At 43.8% G+C, this 18,229-nt stretch overlaps 2 protein-coding genes across 5 annotated transcripts; one reads left to right on the top strand and one right to left on the bottom strand.

Moving 5' to 3' along the window:
- Positions 1 to 788: 788 nt before the first annotated feature.
- On the top strand, positions 789 to 11,344 carry SLC10A1 (solute carrier family 10 member 1). 3 transcript variants are annotated; one of them, XR_010389398.1, is made up of 7 exons: positions 789 to 1,094; positions 2,522 to 2,994; positions 3,716 to 3,926; positions 5,445 to 5,623; positions 6,607 to 6,803; positions 7,920 to 8,667; positions 10,392 to 10,465. XR_010389398.1 is itself a non-coding variant. In XM_064512514.1 (6 exons), the coding sequence occupies exons 2-6, from the start codon at positions 2,561 to 2,563 to the stop codon at positions 8,114 to 8,116; spliced, it is 1,218 nt and encodes a 405-aa protein (XP_064368584.1). In that variant the 5' UTR covers positions 789 to 1,094; positions 2,522 to 2,560; the 3' UTR covers positions 8,117 to 8,844. The 3 variants fall into 3 exon arrangements, 2 of the variants coding, with proteins under 2 accessions (XP_064368584.1, XP_025951478.1); XM_064512514.1 differs by lacking the exon at positions 10,392 to 10,465 and having other exon boundaries at positions 7,920 to 8,844; XM_026095693.2 differs by lacking the exon at positions 7,920 to 8,667 and having other exon boundaries at positions 793 to 1,094; positions 10,392 to 11,344.
- Positions 11,345 to 11,663: 319 nt separating this feature from the next.
- On the bottom strand, positions 11,664 to 16,363 carry SRSF5 (serine and arginine rich splicing factor 5). Of its 2 annotated transcripts, none has more exons than XM_026095695.2 (8): positions 16,195 to 16,363; positions 15,446 to 15,591; positions 15,162 to 15,232; positions 14,888 to 14,983; positions 14,394 to 14,463; positions 13,045 to 13,118; positions 12,592 to 12,702; positions 11,664 to 12,429 (listed from the first exon to the last, which is right to left on the bottom strand). In XM_026095695.2, the coding sequence occupies exons 2-8, from the start codon at positions 15,569 to 15,571 to the stop codon at positions 12,180 to 12,182; spliced, it is 798 nt and encodes a 265-aa protein (XP_025951480.1). In that variant the 5' UTR covers positions 15,572 to 15,591; positions 16,195 to 16,363; the 3' UTR covers positions 11,664 to 12,179. The 2 variants fall into 2 exon arrangements, with proteins under 2 accessions (XP_025951480.1, XP_025951479.1); XM_026095694.2 differs by having other exon boundaries at positions 11,664 to 12,432; positions 16,195 to 16,361.
- Between the last annotated feature and the right edge of the window lie 1,866 nt (positions 16,364 to 18,229).

Below are 18,229 nucleotides of genomic sequence, written 5' to 3'. Positions count from 1 at the left end.
TTCTTGCATCTTCTGACAAATATCAGTGTACAGCTAAAAGGCACAGTGGAAACATATTTCCTTAGAAAGTCTGAGGTTCTTTGGGAATAAAACTGAAGGGAGGGAGAAAAATGCAGAAGGAATTGCCACAGACTTTGCTTATGCATTTCCTACCAACTCTTATAGGATTTGCCCATGTGCTGCCTAACAGCATTTATTTTTGCCTGGAAATATTGCGCTTGCCTAATGAGAAATAAAATACTTGCTGTACTTCAGGGTACCTCTTCCTGCTCACTTAGCCAGGACTCCAGAAATGAGGCTGTACATTACTGTTTGCCTCAAAGCACTGCCTACATATTATGGGGAGGGCACATCTCTCCAAGCATGAGCAGCATGGTCCAAACTAATGGTGAAGCAATTAAAGGGTACAAGCTGGCAGGCACAAACATGGAGAGAAATGGGGAGTTCGTGGTGTGGCTCTGTCCTGCTGCTTTTGCCTCTCTCCCACAGGGTTCCTGGCACTGCTCTGCCCCAGCCCAATTGGGGATGCATGTGCTGGGCTCAAGAGCTGCCGTTGCTGGTTTTCCTGCATGGCACCCAGCCTAGAAGACAAAGTTCCCAACCAAAATAAGAGCAAGCAAGGACTAGGAAGAAAAGCTCTGACAATCCTGCCTGCATCCAGTGACTCTTCCAGAGCAACTGGGCTGGAAAGTTTGCTGCCCGCTGAGCTCTGAGATGAATAGAAATGATGAATACATTACTGAAACAAGCAGAACAGAATTATAATGATCTTTAGCAAAGGATTAAAGTCTGGCCAAATTGCAGCAACTCCCTCCCCATCCTCTGGTTAAAATACTTCCCTAATTCTGTGCCAGAGAGAAAAAGACAGCAGTCCTACAACAACACATACTCTGAGAATTTCACTATCTAAAAGATTCTTTTAGACACAGGCATTATGTTCTGCAAGCAGAGGACAAGATCTTACCAAGGGAAAAAGATTTTCTTGAATCAGAAGGACTGAAGAGTGTTACTGCTCACCAAGTTCAACCAGGAATGGATGGAGCAGCAAGTAATCTCACTGAAGCCTCCTAAAGCTGTATTCACAGGCATTTAAGGTAACGGCATTTACTTCACTCTGGTTTAACATATCTGGGTTTGTGTGTTTCTGTAGAGCCCCACATCGGACCCTGGTGCTGGGCTCCAGTCAAATAGTTCCCTAAATGAAGGCAAAACATCTACAGGGGTCAGGGAGCACGGCACCTGCGGATGGGCATGCTGTTCCCTAGCATGGTGCATGCAGTGAAGCATGTCCTGCTGTACAGCCAGGTGATGGGAAGCAACAGGGGGGGAGCAGAAGAGGTCCCTTCAGCCTCTGCAGCAGTTGGATGAACAATCTTTGATAGCCACCTCTTTGGTCCCTCTTCCTACCACCATGCTAGTTGCCCCTCTCCTATTTCCTTGCTCACCAGAGAGCTGCACCCATACCGTGACATGAAGCCTTGCACTGAAAGCAGAAGACAAGTACCAGTCAGGGCAGAGAGGAGGCTAAAACTGCCTGCTTGACCTTGCTTGGAGAGCTCAGGCCATGCCAGCACTGCTCAGTGGATCACAGTGCAAGGTACCTCAGGCTGCACCATGCAGCCTGTACTGTGCACAGTACACAGCGAGCATTGCTTTGCACTGTAGGAGCTGCTGAGGGGCTCCTCCCACACAGGACCTCCCCTCAACACCAAGGCAGGAATAATATTTTGAACATTGGTGAAGCTTAGAGAATTCATTCTTGTGCAACCAAAAAATTGCTAGGCAATGTAAAACAGTGCATGTCTCTGTCCATATCCTGGCTCTGATAAGAAGAAATTGCACCAGTAAAAGAGACATGAAAGCCCTTAACAGTTTAGCAGAGAAACTGTTTGTCCATAGAGGTAGTTTCTTCCTAGCCTTCCTATTGAGAGATTGACTTATGGCCAGGAGCATAAGGATTTTATAAGCCTTCTTAAAAAAATAAAGTATCTTTGATGCATCACATTTTTAAGCATTGACCTTAGAAATGTTTCATGGCCAAGAGTTCTTCTGGTTCATTTTGCTTTGTATGAAGTGTCTCTTCTCTCTGTTGATTTTGAATGAGCCTCCCTTCCATTTTCACCAGCTATGCCCTCATTCACAGATGGTGAGAACAGGCACTGAAGAGGTGGGAGACCAGAGCAGAAGTATAGGCAAGCTACATAACATATTACTGAAATGAGCAGGGTTCATGTTTCATTGTTATGAAATAGAGATGGAAACTGGGCTTTGGGACATGTGTTGATTGACAATGTGAGTAGTAGAGATAGTCTGTTGTGATTCTATATGTAAGGAGGATGCTTCAGTATCCTAGGCAAGAAGTTTCCAAGAAGCATGAACTATAATCAACACAATCCCTCGAAACAGACTTCAGCTTCAACAGCTGCTAAATGATAAGAGTGGTAGCCTGAAGGAGAGAAAGTGCAGACCACAGGCAGGAAAAGAGCTCATGTTTTGCTTGTATTTACTGAATTTCATTCAGATTTCTGAATCAACCCCTTCCTCACCTTGCGAGCCACTTATGGAAGAAGGGACCTCTAAACTCTTCGGCAGGATGAATAAGACCAAGGGAGCCCTTGAGAGCCCAGAGCTTTGGAGCCCGGGTTGCATAGAGAGCACCTCCTTGACCAGCGCTGCACCACCGTTTGCATTTGGCCAGCAGGCCACAGACAAAGCCCTGAATGCGATTCTTATTGTGGTCCTCTTCATCGTCATGGTATCTTTGGGGTGCACAATGGAGATAACCAAGATCACAACTCACCTCAGGAAACCCAAAGGGGTAGCAATTGCTGTAATGGCTCAATACGGTATAATGCCTTTGACAGCATTTGTTTTGGGCAAGCTTTTCCAGCTAGGTACTATAGAATCCCTGGCCATCCTCATCTGTGGCTGCTGTCCAGGTGGAAACCTTTCAAACATCTTTAGCCTGGCACTGAAAGGAGATATGAACCTCAGGTAAGGAAAACTGAGCACGTACAGATTACCCAGGCCAGTATAGTATGATCAGTTCAGAAGCTAGCTTAATCAGTGTCAGCAATCCCCAAGAAGCTAAACAAAGACTGAAATACTAAGTCTAGAATATTTTTAAAGCACACATTGCTCAACAAACCAATTTTTCCCTGCTTTACAGTGAAATGGAATTTATACCTTTCAATGAAACATACAATATAAGTCGCTCTTGATGAGGTGGGTACTGGAGCACTTTTTCCACCTCCATATAGTAGTACACATGCCTAATGTTACCTCACTTCTTCACCATGCCAGTTATTGGTACAGCTGGAGATCAACTGCCTTTGCATGTAGACTGAGAGCTTTGTCTGAAGAAGCCGCATCCGTGAGAAATGTAGAATTAGAAGTGGCCCTCATTCCAACAAACCCTAGCAATATCCAGGCAAAGATATTGAGCATAATTTTGGCACTTCTGAATTTCTGAAATATGAGCTGTAACTGTAACAAAGGTCCTTTCTGAGCTTAAATTAGAACCTTTCTTCCCCTGTCTCTATTCATATTAAGTCCTTCTACAACCTGATAGTAATGTTGAGGAAAGCTCAGTGACAGGCTGGAAAGAACAAGGTAAAGTTTTAGATTAAAATCATGTGTCCAGGGCTATTAAGAAAGTGAGCATATTCCACAAAAAGTGTTATTCTTTTACTGAAAGATTCTTTCTTCCTCTCAGCATTGTAATGACCACATGCTCAACAGTCCTGGCAATTGGACTAATGCCTCTGCTTCTGTACCTTTATTCGGGAGGACTATATGAGGGTGGTCTGGAGGGCAAGGTGCCATACAAAGGAATAATCATCTCCCTGGTCCTTATGCTAATCCCCTGTGCTATTGGCATCATCTTGAATGAGAAGAAACCACAGTACACTGGCTTTGTCATCAAGGTAAGAAGTATCCTGTGCTAGTCACCTTTTGGCCAATGGCCTCAAGGAAGTTTACAAAACTAGAGGTATAGAGAAATTAACTTCTTTAAGGCATGCCACAAACCAATGAGAAGGCTGAGTACAGTACTCAAAAGCACCACTTTAGTCTTTAAACAGTATTTGCTGACAGAAAGGTCCTCAACCTCTGCTGAATGGACAGCATTTTGTGGGCAACCTCCTGCTTTGCTCTATTTATTAGCTTCAGTTTTATTTTCTATTGCTACAAGCAGCACTAAAAACTGTAACCAAGCAGACCCAGGATACAAAAAAATCTCCCTGCTGTTCTCAGAGCTCTAGCACTGGGCAAAAGGCAAACTGCAAAGCTTCTACTTAGAGCAATGAGATACCCATCCAGCAAATTCCACTAGATCACTAAGCACCTGTTTAAGCCTGCAATCATCTCCCTACCCTCTTTGTACATCTACCATTTAAACAGCAAAAGGGAAATCTGGACAACCACGCAATTGCCTAACCCAATAGCTTCAACAGCAGTACCCAGAGAGCTGCTAACAACTTTGCAAACCTGTTTTTCATAACTTCTTTCACTAAGACTCCATCTTATCAGAGAAAGTGGGACAAAGCTTTGGGTGCCAGGACCCACACACCTGATAAAACGCTATTAGGAGTAGCCAGACTGTAAGAAGCATGGGAACCCAGCAGTCAGGCTAGAGCAGATGTAGGAAGACCATAGCTCTTCATAGGTTCCTTTACTAAGCACAGGGAAGTGATGACCAGATTTCTGACAGAAGTGTTAGAAGTCTAGAGTGAGAAGGCAACCTATGCTGTCCCAGCTGACCCTTGGCTTTTTCTTTTCTGCTAACACCATCATTGTATTTCTCTTCTCTAGAAGAGGGAGCGGGTACAGCTGTTGTAAATAAACAGCTGGAGAACTCCATCTAAACTGGACTTTAAAGTGAAGAGAGAGGCATGAGAGTTACATGTTCTGCCTCCCAATATTACCCAGGTACTTCATCTGCTGAATCACCAGGCTCCAGTGAGAGGATCTGAAAATGCAGCTACTGCATTGCATACCTGCTGTAGGCAGGTTCTACTTGTGAGTAACATGGTTTCCTTCCCAGCTACTTTAGGTGAAAGGTATGTCATACTCAGCCAACAGAGGGACCCGGGCAGAGTGGCATATAGTCATTCTGCCTGAGAAACAAGTGGCTGGTGGACCAAACATCAAAAAATACTCATCAGACATTTTGCACATGTGCCAGGAAGGTTGTTATTTAAGGTCTCTATAGGTAATACCTCAAGATCACTAAGGAAGCTGAAACATCTAACAGCATTGGCAAGTCTCTTCTGGATTACTTGGTAACATTTAAGTCCATGAAAGGCACCTATGCACCACTGTGGATCTCTCATTATATACTTACATGTGTGATAGATGGAACTGGACACAACTGCTTCCAACAGTTGAGACACATTTTGATGAGGATTTTTGTCTTGTCCATGTCTTGAACACTTTCATTTTAGATAGGGATGGCTGTGCTTCTACTATCATCTGTTGCAATAATCGTTCTGTCTGTCATCAATGTTGGAAGCAACATCATGGCCACTTTCTCACCAGCGCTCCTGGGATCTTCTGCCTTGATGCCTTTTATTGGATTCCTGCTGGGCTACATTCTCTCTGCAGTTTTCAAGCTTAACGACCGGTATGTTCTTCCACTCCCCTCCTCCCAGAAGAAATATAGAATAATGGGAGGTCTGGTGTACACAGCAATGGTGAATACATTGGTTTCAACATGGAGGTACTTTCATAAAATGAACACTGACTGTAATCTCCCAGAATTGGCTCTAATGGTATGAGCAGATACACTGCAAGCCGCAATACTCCTACACCATGAGTGGGGAGAGAAATGAATTCAACCTCTGCTCCCTGCTTGGCTCAGCAAAGAGTGGGGAGGAAGAGGAGGAATCATTTCTCTGAAGTGCATACCTGATCACTACAAGAGGAGTGGAAGTGCAAGCTCACTGGACAAGCTGAGGATAGTTTTGACTTAAGATCACTAGTGACCCACAAAGTGGGCATTACCAGCCTCTCTTTTCAGCAATGAAGTAAGAGAAAGAGGAGAATGAACAGTGCCAAAGAAAAAGCAATAGAAAAAAGAATTAGGGAGTGCCAACAGAGACTGAACCTCAGATGACAAAATTATTCCTCTGCTGATAATTACATCAAACCAATCAGTGCATTCAGCTGAAGCCCCAGGAATTCAATTCAGAAACCTTGAACCTTGCATATAAAACCCACTCCTTCCCTTTCTCATCCTGCCTAATCCAGAAAGTCCCTTAGCCCTGATTTATATTGACTTCTGGTCATCACATCTTAGACTCCTCTTTTTATCTCAGAACCGGGTTCCTTCCCTGAAGCTGCAGATCCCAGAGGAGCGTGACACAAGGCCTCCAAAACACTTAAGTAGGAAGTCCGCATTTATAGTGCTGCCTCCGCACATTACCAAGGGAGCACAAAGTGAATCTCCATTCTAGGGTTCCCAGTATTGGTTCTTGATAAAGCAGCTTTTAGCATAGGCAAATGCATGAGGTATTGCAACAGCAAGGTGGGCAGCGTTAGTTTTAAGTTGCTGAGAAATAGATCAAATCTTTAATACATGTCTGTGTTTACCTCTTCCTCCTCCAGATGCAGGCGGACAGTGTGCATGGAAACTGGCTGCCAGAATGTACAACTTTGCTCTACTATACTCAAGGTCACCTTTGCCCCAGAAATCATTGGTCACCTGTACTTCTTCCCACTTCTCTACTTGATATTCCAGCTTGGAGAGGGCCTTCTGCTCATCCTGGTCTTCAGGATCCACGACAGAATAACAAAACCAAATGGCAAGTGCACTTTTGTTCCTGTATTTCTGAAGTTTTCCATTCCCAACCATATATTCTTATAAGCAATTACCAATGAACCATTACTTTCTAGGGGCAGAATCCAGTTGCCCTTTAGCTCAAAGTTACCATACATGATACACAGGGGCTAAACAAATCACAAGCAAAAATCAGAGGTAACTGAAGACATTAGAAATTGCTACTTATATCAGCAGTGTTTTGTAATGCAATACATTATCTATGCTCTCAGTGCTCACAGGTTTCCAGAATCATGTGCTTGAACCACGGCAGGTCCAAAAAGCTGTTTTTTGCACTGATCACTTGCAAAAGATAGTCACATGCTTATCTAAAACTGTAAGAGAACATTAGATACTCTCTAATGCAACAAATCCTGGCTTCATTGCTAGCTGAAGAGGACTCACTGAGGGTGTCACTTTTGAGGGTGGAAGGAGGAGAAAACAAACAGAACTTCTGTCAAGTACTGTAGCTAGAAGAAGGAAGCATTTAGCTCATCTGCTAGAAGGTACACAAACAAATTCAGCTTAATTAGAAATATATTTATATATATATATTTACATATATATATAGTATCAGTACAGATGCGAGGTAGACTGTTCTTCAGCTTCAACAGGTTCATAACATCGAAGTCCAGCTGATTCTTTGTGAAGATGGTTGGAAAATGAACTGCTAAATCAGATCCTCTACCAACCACCCTAGCCCTGCCTCAAGGCACTATCTCCAGTCACTTGGGATACAGAGAAGCAGCTGAGCAGCACCATAGGCTGTTATAAGAGCATTTCGTTATACCTCACAACTGTAGATGAATGATCACAAGCACTTCCTATTACACATAAACACACTCAGTTTTGATCCTCAGGCACATCTTCAGTGCAAAGTAGATGATGTTGGAAACAGCCACAGAGGAGGCTCATAAGCCTGCTGCAAAAAGGATGGCTTTCCAGGCAGATTCATGAAACAACAGGAAACAAAATGGCCAAAGTATTTGGATAAGACTTCAAGTTCCTTTTATCACCTAGCAACAATAAATCTTAGCTGTGTTACAAGCTTTCCATAACCTAGATTCAGAACTATGCATTCTCATATTTTTTTTTCCCGTAGATGCAGCAAAAATGACCTGCACAGCTATCACCCAAGACACAGATACCACCCAAGAAATAAAACCAGTATCGAGACCCAGCAGAAATAGTGAGAAACCAGGGAAACAGTATAAAAATATTGTGCGGCAGCTGCTACCACAAACCCCTCAAGCTCTACCTTCTGCAGAAGGCTTAAAAGTCTCCCACAGTTGTGTGTAAAACTTGTACTATATGCTCATTTCAAACCAGAGGAAGGGATCTCCCACAGAGCTATCCCCGCCGCCACCCTATGTTATCTCCCAAACACCTTGTTCCACAGACTAAGCCTCTCCTCACCATCCCTATGAGGGAGACTTCTAGGCTCAGGTATGGAGTCATTCATGACAGCCTACAAATACTTCTTTTTATTTGAGATGGTTTAGTGCACTAACCCCTCTGCCAACATTCCCAAGTGACTGCCCCCACCTTTGCCCATATGAAAAATCATTTCCAGCAGCAATTCCTTACGTTCATTTTTTTGTAATTGTCTTACTGGCAAACATTGGAGACCATTCCCAAACACATCCCTGAAACGTAATGTAATTTCTCTAGCAGAGACCAAAAATGAGGTGTGAAACTTTCTCAATGCAGCATCCACAAACTGAGACCAATGTCCTGTTCAGGGAACCCATGGACTGCTGGTCATTCCCGTTTTCCAAGAACCCAAGTGCTGTATGGTATACCATTTGTGTCTACACAGCCGAGACCACAAAAACTCACAACACAGCCAGGTAACGTGCATTAGGGTGCAAAGTTTGGGCGCAGCAAGCTGTACATAAGGCCTGAACATGCCTTGCTTTATATGAGCCAGGCAGCTAACTATAGCATATTTTCAGGACATCACCTTGCTATTTATAACACACTACAGAGATGACTACTTTGGAGGATTGGCATTAGAACTTTAAATGTGCTAAGTGTGCACTGCAACCTAAGATAATACAGCTTAAAGAATAAACAGGACAGTAATGAGAACCCACACTTAAAGCTTCTGTCATAACTGCTGTAACCTGATGCATAAGTATAGGTATCACAGTATCATCTGTAGAATCACTTTTGACAAGCCAACATAACCCTCAGCAATGCAAAGCCTAGCAATGTGTTTTCAGATTACTGCCCACCCAGAAGTCAAGCATCAATGGCAGCTAGCTCACCAATGGAAAAATCTATTCAGGCTGCCAGCAAGGAGTTGTTTCAGAAACAGGATTTACAACAGTTACTTCTGGAGCAGGAAACATCCCAGAATTATTTTTGTTTTGCTAAATATGAGGGAGTGATGTATCTGAAATACCGCCCCTTTCCAGTAATCAGGTGCCTTCACCCATCTGGATTCTACCTAGAGCCAAGTCCCACTTGAAATGTCCATAATCATTCAAGCAAGCAGAAAGGATCAAATAACTTGAGATAGAGCAGCTAACCTGACATTCTGGGCAAGTTTCAATGCCTTCTTTATAGTTAAAAGCCCTCCTCTTCCACATTTCCTAAGAGAATGACCCAACATCTGAACTACTAGCCTGAGAGCAACTGCCCATCTGCCAAAACTGACTAAAAATAATCCAGACTAACTGCATGTTAATCTGAATAGCTCTCCCCAATATTCTTGCTTTCAGGAGCACTAACTAGTTCAATATAGTGCCACATCAACGGACATATTCATCACAAGGCCCCAAAACTTCTCAGGCTCTGAAACAGTAGAGAGAGAAGCCAACAAGGCCTGCGGGGGGGGGGGGGGGGGGGGGGGGGGGGGGGGAATCCCAGATCACCAGCTCCGAGTTGAACTACCTTTTGCCTTTCCTAAAGCCTGATCCAAGGTCCATCCTAGGTTCTAAGGATCTGCTTAAACGTTTCAGTGAATTACTGAGTTAGGTTTGTAAAACATTCTAGAAGAAAGCATATTTGTTAGTTTTAAATTCTAAGGACTTCTCATAATATGGATGAGGATTTGAGAAACATTGGGATTACACAGGATCACTGTAAGGCATAAACATGCAGGACACCAGAACATGGAAATGCAGGGCATCATTGCTGCAGTACTCCCACCCACAAACTTAAAAAAATCCCTCCTCTTCCCCCGAAATGAGGACTAATGCCTATAAAAATATTGTATCTATACCTCAATGTCCTCTCATACTGCATTCGCTTTTCAGAATTAGTTTGAACTATATGTCAATACTGGAATTAAGACTTCAGGGAGGGGGGAAGGTTTAAACCATTTTCCTACAGACACCTTGCTGGTAGGTATTCAATGGTGTTCAGAGAATTTCCTTGAGAACTTGGACTATTTTCTTCTAGCAAAGCTACAAAGAATACAGAATTATACAACACAGCTACACAGGCACAGCTCCAGTTAACTCATCTTATAGTCAGGGTATTCTGGTAAAACCTAAGCAAGGTGGTTTTGGTGCAGAATGCCAGCTCCTTTAGACAAATTACTAAAACTCAGCATTTCTTCCTTCAGAGCATAGTGAAAGTCACCTCCTGCTACTGCTCAGAAATTTTCCTGAAGAAAGCTGAACATTATCATCCGGAATTCCTGTGATAAGTCAATGGTAGCAGCAAATATTTGCAGGGAAGTCTTCCAAGATGCTCACTTTTCAGATTCCTGTTATACTTGGAAATGGTGTTCATATCTGCCCTGTTAAGCCTAGTAAACCATCTGAACAGTGATGAATACAAACCAAACCTCCATCTCCTAGGTGAATAAACACTTTGAACACTGAAATGAGTTAATTCAAGTATGCTGTTCACTACAGACAAACTCCAGAACTGTTCTGGAAAAAAAAGGAGTGGGATCATACCGATCCAAAACCCCCAACAGTCTTCTGTAAGCAGGTAGCATAACGCTCTCCTGAAGTCTCCTTTCCTCCTCCCTGCAGTTATGATCACCACTGCCCTTTCTGGGAAGAGAACAAAGCCATCTTTATTCCTTGCATTTCACATACTACCTGGACTGTCTGGACACAGCTGTAAGTGCTTACAACCTGTGTTCTGGGTTTAAATATCTGGAAAACTGTAGAGGGCAGCAACTGGTGTTCAGGGGATGCTAGCAGAATTACAAGCAGTGACTTTACATGGAAGTTGAAGAGAAGAACAAAAGGTGAGCACAGACCTCAAGAGAGAACAGTGATCAGAAAGCATTACACTCATTTGTAAGGGCAGACACACTATGGCAACTGCATTCATCTTTAACATTACAGGCTTCTTATTCTCTAAGCAGTAACTAAAGCATAAATGATTCATCCTTTCCACTATGAGCTATTATAGGAGGGTTCCCTTTATTATTAGGTTTCTCATTTCAAAACATAAATGCCCATTAAGATAGAGATCTAAGGACAGCTATATTGTGACTATACCAAAAAAGTCTCACCAAGGTAGCTTCCTGAATGAGCTAACTTTAAGACTGCTTGGTTCTCTAAAGACAACAAAATTCAACTTTTTAGTATGATGTATTTAAAGGCAAGAAAGTCTTCCCCCCACCCACAGTACTCAACAGCTTTACTATAGCTCTATCTTTAAGAGACCTACTACTGCCTAACTACATGAGGCGCAGTTACAAATGCTTTAACAGTAAGAACACACCAGATTCAGAGACAGGTTTCTTCTTTATATTTTATTTGAGCTATTTAATTCTAAAGTATTTAGAAGTAGGGTGCTTTATAGAATACTATTACCACAGGGCAGTGAAATGGGCGTTTTCTTAGTGTAGTGCAAGTCATATTAAATGAAAAGCTTTCAAAATAAAGTTTTATTACTGATATTGACCAGCACTTAATCTGCTGACCTGTAACTGAAACAATGGTTCAAAAGCACAAAAAAATACCCTCTGAAATAAAGCTTTATGTACAGCACATGTAGAGCTCTTAGATGCCTAAAGCTATTAGTTTAATTTGAGATATTAAACTAATATCCTGAATTGCTATTCACAGTTGAATATACTGGGAATTAAGTGTTTAGATAATTTTTTTTTTTGAGTACAAAAAAAATGTGTCTGCTTTAGTTATAAAGAGCTCTGCCAATATACACAAACTATACACTTCAGACATTCACAAAAATGTGAGCAAGAAAAGGGTTATCAAAAAACATTTAATACAATTAGTCAATAACCCTCCCTCCCCATGGTCCACATCTACAAAGTTCCCCCTCCCCCCTCCCTGTCCAAACCCTTCCCCACAGAAAGTCACATACTTACCACAAGTTTTAGCAAGTATGGTTTAAAAAAGGGCCCCCAGGGCAAGTTACTTATAGTTCAGTTGCCACTATCAACAGATCTGGACCTCGATCTAGAGGACCTCTGCCGATCCACAGATGCTGGGGATTTAGATCTACTCGAAGAGCCACGTTTCTGGCTCTTCTCTGGCATTGGAGATCTACTAACTGATCGAGACTTGCTACGGCTCCTACTCCTTGACCTGCTGTAAGACTTGCGGCTTCGGGAACGGGAACGGCTACGAGACCTGGATGAACTTCTGCTACGGGATCGTGACCTGCTTCTGGACCTACTGAGGAAACAACGAGCATCACTGTTATCAATGAAATATCACAGGCCACTACAATAACCAGACAATGTACTGGTCTCCAGTGTGCTTTTTCTGGTCCCTGACTTCAAAGCTTTCTTTTATGGATATTTTAGCATTAATCTACAGATTAGAAATACATACCTGTGTCTTTTGCTGCCTTCAATTAGTTTGATTTTCCTTCCGTTAATTTCTTTACCAGAAAGCTTTTCAATAGCATTCTTTAAATCACTGTAAGAGGCGAACTCAACCACCCTAGAGAAATTAAACAAGGAAAAAAATGGCTCGCTGTTACAAACAACATTTTTGATGATACGGCAAAACAGATTCTGGGGGAGGTAAACAAACAAACAACGACCACCACCACCCACCCTGCATGCACACCACACTGCTTCGTACAATCATCCCACGTCATAAACTCAGCCATGAATTCCAGGATTTCCTTCCTCAAATGCCAGAAAATACATTTGCAGAATGTAGCCTAAATTAAACTATCAGTAGCTACTGAGAACTAAAATTAGACAGATTCTTCAAATATTTATGTAATATACACAAATACTACTCTGCAGCTTTTGAGAGAGAATTTTAGATGCTTACCCTTCATTTAACTTAGGCCTGTGTGCATCTGCAAAGGTTACTTCCCCAGCTTGTCTCATGAAGTCTTTGAGATCCTAACACAAGACCAGTTATGTTATGCAAAGAAGTGAAATCCATATTTTTATACATACATACATATAGATAGATAACAAAATTTTAAGCTAAATAAAATTATGACTACTGAAAGAGAAGATGTTAGATAAATTACAAACATGGCAATTGCCATACTTGTATTCTATCAAAATTGAATTATCTATATCAGGGCACGAAATAAATGAAAAAAGCATATTGCTTTAAGCAAAATGCTAATAAAGTCCCATTTAACATTAAGGAAAATATTATATTAGATATAATCTTTATAGACTAAATAAAATACATTCATATATATACATATATATAAAACTGGACTGAGTGCAAAATACTACCCATACATTTTTGTACTATGTCAGTCTTCGTTTACATTACAAGGCTTATATATACAGAATTACATTTACATAACACCAATTATTTTGTGCCCCATATGTCATTAAAAATATAGTTTACTTTACCTTTATTAACATTTCCCTAGGCTAGCCAAGCAGCAAACTGCCTTAAGCGACCGGAGATACCGTCATGATTTATGCCCGACTGGCTCTTCGCCACCCACTTGACGAACACTACCCAGTCGATGGAAGCCATTAATCGCACTGCCCTCCCTATTAGGAGACCACTGACGGATCCAGACATTTTCTATGCTTGAAGTTACCAAGGACCACGTTACTGCGATCAGGATTCCAACGACCACCTAATTTCGTATCTTTCAACTCTTTTCGACCAGGATCTCTTATTCGGAAGCGTTACAGGAAGAACAGCTCTCAACTTAGGAATCAGATCTCGTTAACGCTCTGGGATCGCTGCAATGTGGCACATTAAGGAGTGCATCGATTACGTCTAGACCGGCAAACACAGATCTAGAGGTGGCCAACTGACATTGTAGGAGCTGACTGGAAAGTCAACCAGGCCCAACCAAGAGTGACCAAGACAGAACGATTAGGATAACCCACAGGCACTCCTCGTCATAAGGCCAACGACACAGATAGGCTGGCAAATAAAGGGTTTAATATGTGGTTAAAATTGATTTAAAAAACAAGAAAAAAATAAATATATTTCCTCAAATATATACATTTATTATTATACATTTAATTTAACTAGTTTTAATTTAAAATATTTAAATTACATTATTTAACATTACATTAATTACATAAACATTTATTTAAAATTAAATTTAATTTTAAATAATAATTTACAAAAATTATTACATTACATACCCATTAAATGAAGTCAAAATAGTTAATCGTGTGTTAACAAACCTGCCAGCTGACTCGGGAAGATAAATTTTCTACTATGAGGCGATTTTCTGTTCTTACAGGTGGGGCATTTCTGTTCAGAAATAAACAATTGTGACTTTCAGTAGTAATTAAAATGTAACTGCATTTCAGTATCACCAGAAACTGTACCAATAACTGGTATCACCATTACAGATCAACTATGTAATACCTTCAGTAATGTAGGATGGGCATTAAGTAATTTGGGGGAATTAAGGAAAAAAAAATAAAGCCACAAACAACTGTAGTTAAGACAGCTTCCTTTAGACTGGTTTAACTACAGGAAAAATCCCAAAATGATAGAAGAAGCTAGCATATCTAAGAAGCTTCATAATTCTCACTATCCTGTCTTACTGTCATGTCAAACAACCAAATAGAAAAGGCAAATAACACCTTTTGGTATCTCTTTCTAGTTCAAGTTCTTGAATCAGACAAAGCCATTTTTCCCCTTCTTCCTACATCAGATCTCTTATACATACCTCCTGTCACTACGTGGACGTCGGCTACTAAAACGGTCAGAGTACCTCCCTCTGCCTCTACCCCTAGAGCGTGCCCTTGCATGCTCAATTGTAACCCTGGGGAGAAAAAAAAGAGAAACAGAACTATGCATCTATAAAAATCTTTCAACATTCCCTTACAGTCATTTAGGAATATACCCACAGGGCAGTTTTAGCACTGCTGCTAACAAAATGCAACTTAAAATTGACTTTCTTATTTTAAATATTAATTAACACATAAAATAGGATAGCTTACCTCTCACTGCAAAGCTCTTTTCCATCGAGTTCATAGACAGCATCATCTGCATCCCTTGGATCCTCGAATTCCTACAACACCATCACAGCAAAAAACTGGATCTTTAAAATACTGATGCATAAATATCAAGAAATTGTCTCACTGATTTATTTGCTACATGCTGTTCTAATCCAAAAACGTTAAAAGCATTCTTTTAAAACGTAGTTTCTCCTACACCACATGCTGAGATCCGAGTGACCACTACCAGACAGGGGCCCTCGGGCCCTGCAGAGGGGCGCACTCACCACAAACCCAAACCCCCTCTTCAGATCGATGTCCCGGATGCGGCCGTATCCCTTGAAGAACCTCTCCACGTCCTTCTCCCTGGCGGCTGGGTTCAGCCTCCCGATGAAGACGCGGCAGCCGCTCATGGTCGTGGGCGCGGAGCTCGCTGCGGGAAACACGGCGCCGAGACCGTGAGCCCCGCGGCCCGCCGCCTGCCCCGGCCCGGTGACTCAGCACGCCCCCGCCCTGCGCAGCCGCGCTCCCTGCCGCAGTCCGCAGCAGGCCCGGCCTCGCCCCCGCTCCAGCCCAATAGGAACGGGACAGCTGGTGCCCGCCCTACTCTGCGCCAATGCGAACCCGTCCCTGCTGCCGTAGTCCCGCCCCTCACACGCAGCCACCTAGCTCCGCCCAGCGCACCGCTGGCAACCAGCTGCGCATGCGCGCCACCCTCCAACAACCAGGGGAAGAAAAGCGAACGCCATCGCTCTGCCACAAAATGGCGGCCCTAGCCGCGCCCAGCAGCAAAACCGATAGCGCCGCTGCTAAGGGGGACACTACTTAAACACGAGCGGCCGGTAAAACCAACCGCCGCCCAGGCGGGCCGGGCGAAGGCCGTCACGCTGCAGAGCCGGGGTGCTCCATGCCCCAGCGAGCTGTCGGCCGAGGGCTCTCCCGACCCCGCTCCCCCGACGCCGCCCGCCCGCGGCACCGCACCGGAAGGTACGCGGGCTCGGCCGAGCAGCGCAGGGGCCGGCGGCCCGTCACGAACCTGGGCTGCGGCGGTCTCGGTGCGGGCCGAGCCAGGCGGGCGCGCGGCGAAGTCGGTGCTCGGCGAGCGGGCAGCCTCCTCCTCCCTCTGCGACAGCTCACTCCTGACTGCCAGGCTCGCCTCCGTGCTGCGCCGCAAAATGGAGGTGGCCCCGCACGTCATCGGCGCCCCACGTGACACCGGGGCCGCGCGGCGATTGGCGGAGGCGGCCGCCCGGCCCGTTCCCCCCGGAGAGTGTAGGTCACTGCGGAGAGGGGGCGCCCGGCCAGGCCTCGGGCAGCGTGCCCAGGCGGCCCGCAGGCCGAGCCCGCTTGCAGCCCTTTAACTGACCCGGTGGTCCGGGCCCCTGCCGTGCCATAGCGGGGCCTGGCCGCTGCCTCGGGCCGCCGGGAAGCCTGCGGGGCGCTGCCGGGCCCGGCGCTCCCCGCGCTCCATGGGCACTAGAGGCTCTTGGCGTTTCCCAGCCTGCGGAGGAGGCCCGGGGGCAGCCCGGACCCCAGCCCGCTTGCTGCCACCTGCCCTGTAACCGGGCCTTCCCCAGACCTCTCTCCCCATGCACGGAGAGCGAGACTGCAGCTCGAGCATGAGCCTCGGCTGCCTGAGACGTCCCACAGAGGCTAGCTAGCAGCTACACATACGCTGAAGCTGCTGGTACGTGAAGAAGATTGGCAATGGCGTTACTACTAGTGTGGAATGTAAAAACTGAATGGAGCTACTTCATCTGGAAGCCATTTTGAGAATGCAGTAAAAGCGCAAACAAACTTGTGTTCGCATGATGTTACACAGCTGCAATTAAAGCTCAGATGATGTGCTAAACACAACCATCATGCTCTTAAATTTGTATAATGTGTAACAGATGAAAAATGGCATTGCATTTGTGTTCCAGGCAGGCACAGGAGCGAGCTGAGTCTTGCAGGAAGAGGCATTTCTCTCTTACCCTTGAAGAGCAAGGAATGAGAGAGGAAAAATTACACAAGCAGCACCTGATCTGTTTGTTTTCTCATTTGGAATCAAGTGCATAATGACAAGCAAAGAGCTGAGCCTAGTTTCTGTTTTACTTAACTGCAGACTTCTATCACAGCTTGGTTTCAAGATGATTGCATTAAAGGCAACAGATTGTCCCAAAGGGCATTAGAAATGCAGAAGACATCTGGAACTTGACAATATATCCAATAATTTTCTAATACAGATGGAGGTTGCAGTTCTGTGCTTATCATTGCGAGGTTTGTGCACTGCTGCATCACTTGGCTTAACACACCAGTGCTAGCCTACAATTATAGTTATGTCAGGTTGGCCAGAGGGCAGTATGATTCTTTTGCTAGCATTCTCCTGAAATGTCACCTGCAATCCCATGCAGCTTTGAGTCCTGCCTTCCACTTACTCTTCTTACAGACTGTGAGATGCTGTCGCTGTTACATTGTGTCTGTTAGTAAGCATTTCTATGGGGATGGCCTTCTGTTTTTCACGCTTAGTCACTGACATGAAATACATTTTCCTGGAATTATACTGCACGGGATGCCCCTGACATCATAGCATTATAGGAGCACCTCCCTCCCCTTTCTGTTCCTCAAACTGAAACAGTATGCTGCGTATCAAAACTGAGAATGTTATTTCTGCTATGTGTAGGGTCAATGATGACAAAGATGTGTAGCTAGAGGTATACAGCATGCACAGCTAGCAGTATCACTAGCTTTTCTCTTTGATTACAAAAATAGATACTTGCGTTTTGTGTGACATCTGGCTCTGAAAAAAAGCAAAGATGATTCACACACAAGAGAATGAATAGTAGAAGAAAGAATTTTGGCAATAAAAGACAACACTTTTGATAATCCATGTGGATCATAACCCTTACCTTCTGAGAAAGGCAGATTCAGGTGTGCCATCTAAAACGTAACACTGGTGTTTTCAGGATGAGCTACACCATTCTAACAGGTAACATTAGAACAGTCAGTCCTGTCCTGCCAACACTGCGTCTCTTCTGACTGTACAGTGAGCCAGTTCACTGAGCTAAACTAGCAAAAACTAGCCCTGAAAA

Source organism: Dromaius novaehollandiae, chromosome 5 (genome assembly GCF_036370855.1).
Source record: "Dromaius novaehollandiae isolate bDroNov1 chromosome 5, bDroNov1.hap1, whole genome shotgun sequence".
NCBI classification, from domain to species: Eukaryota; Metazoa; Chordata; class Aves; order Casuariiformes; family Dromaiidae; genus Dromaius; species Dromaius novaehollandiae.
This window is presented reverse-complemented; position numbering and strand designations above follow the sequence as displayed.

What these genes read in the sequence shown, in the direction of transcription:
- SLC10A1 (XM_064512514.1), top strand. Translation starts at nt 2,561, where the DNA reads ATGGAAGAAGGGACCTCTAAACTCTTCGGCAGGATGAATAAGACCAAG. An exon ending in AAAGGAGATATGAACCTCAG is followed by an intron (nt 2,995 to 3,715) that starts GTAAGGAAAACT and finishes TCTTCCTCTCAG; the next exon opens with CATTGTAATGACCACATGCT. An exon ending in GTTTTCAAGCTTAACGACCG is followed by an intron (nt 5,624 to 6,606) that starts GTATGTTCTTCC and finishes TTCCTCCTCCAG; the next exon opens with ATGCAGGCGGACAGTGTGCA.
- SRSF5 (XM_026095694.2), bottom strand. Translation starts at nt 15,571, where the DNA reads ATGAGCGGCTGCCGCGTCTTCATCGGGAGGCTGAACCCAGCCGCCAGG. An exon ending in AAAGAGCTTTGCAGTGAGAG is followed by an intron (nt 14,984 to 15,161) that starts GTAAGCTATCCT and finishes TTTTCTCCCCAG; the next exon opens with GGTTACAATTGAGCATGCAA. An exon ending in CTTCCCGAGTCAGCTGGCAG is followed by an intron (nt 13,119 to 14,393) that starts GTTTGTTAACAC and finishes GTCTTGTGTTAG; the next exon opens with GATCTCAAAGACTTCATGAG.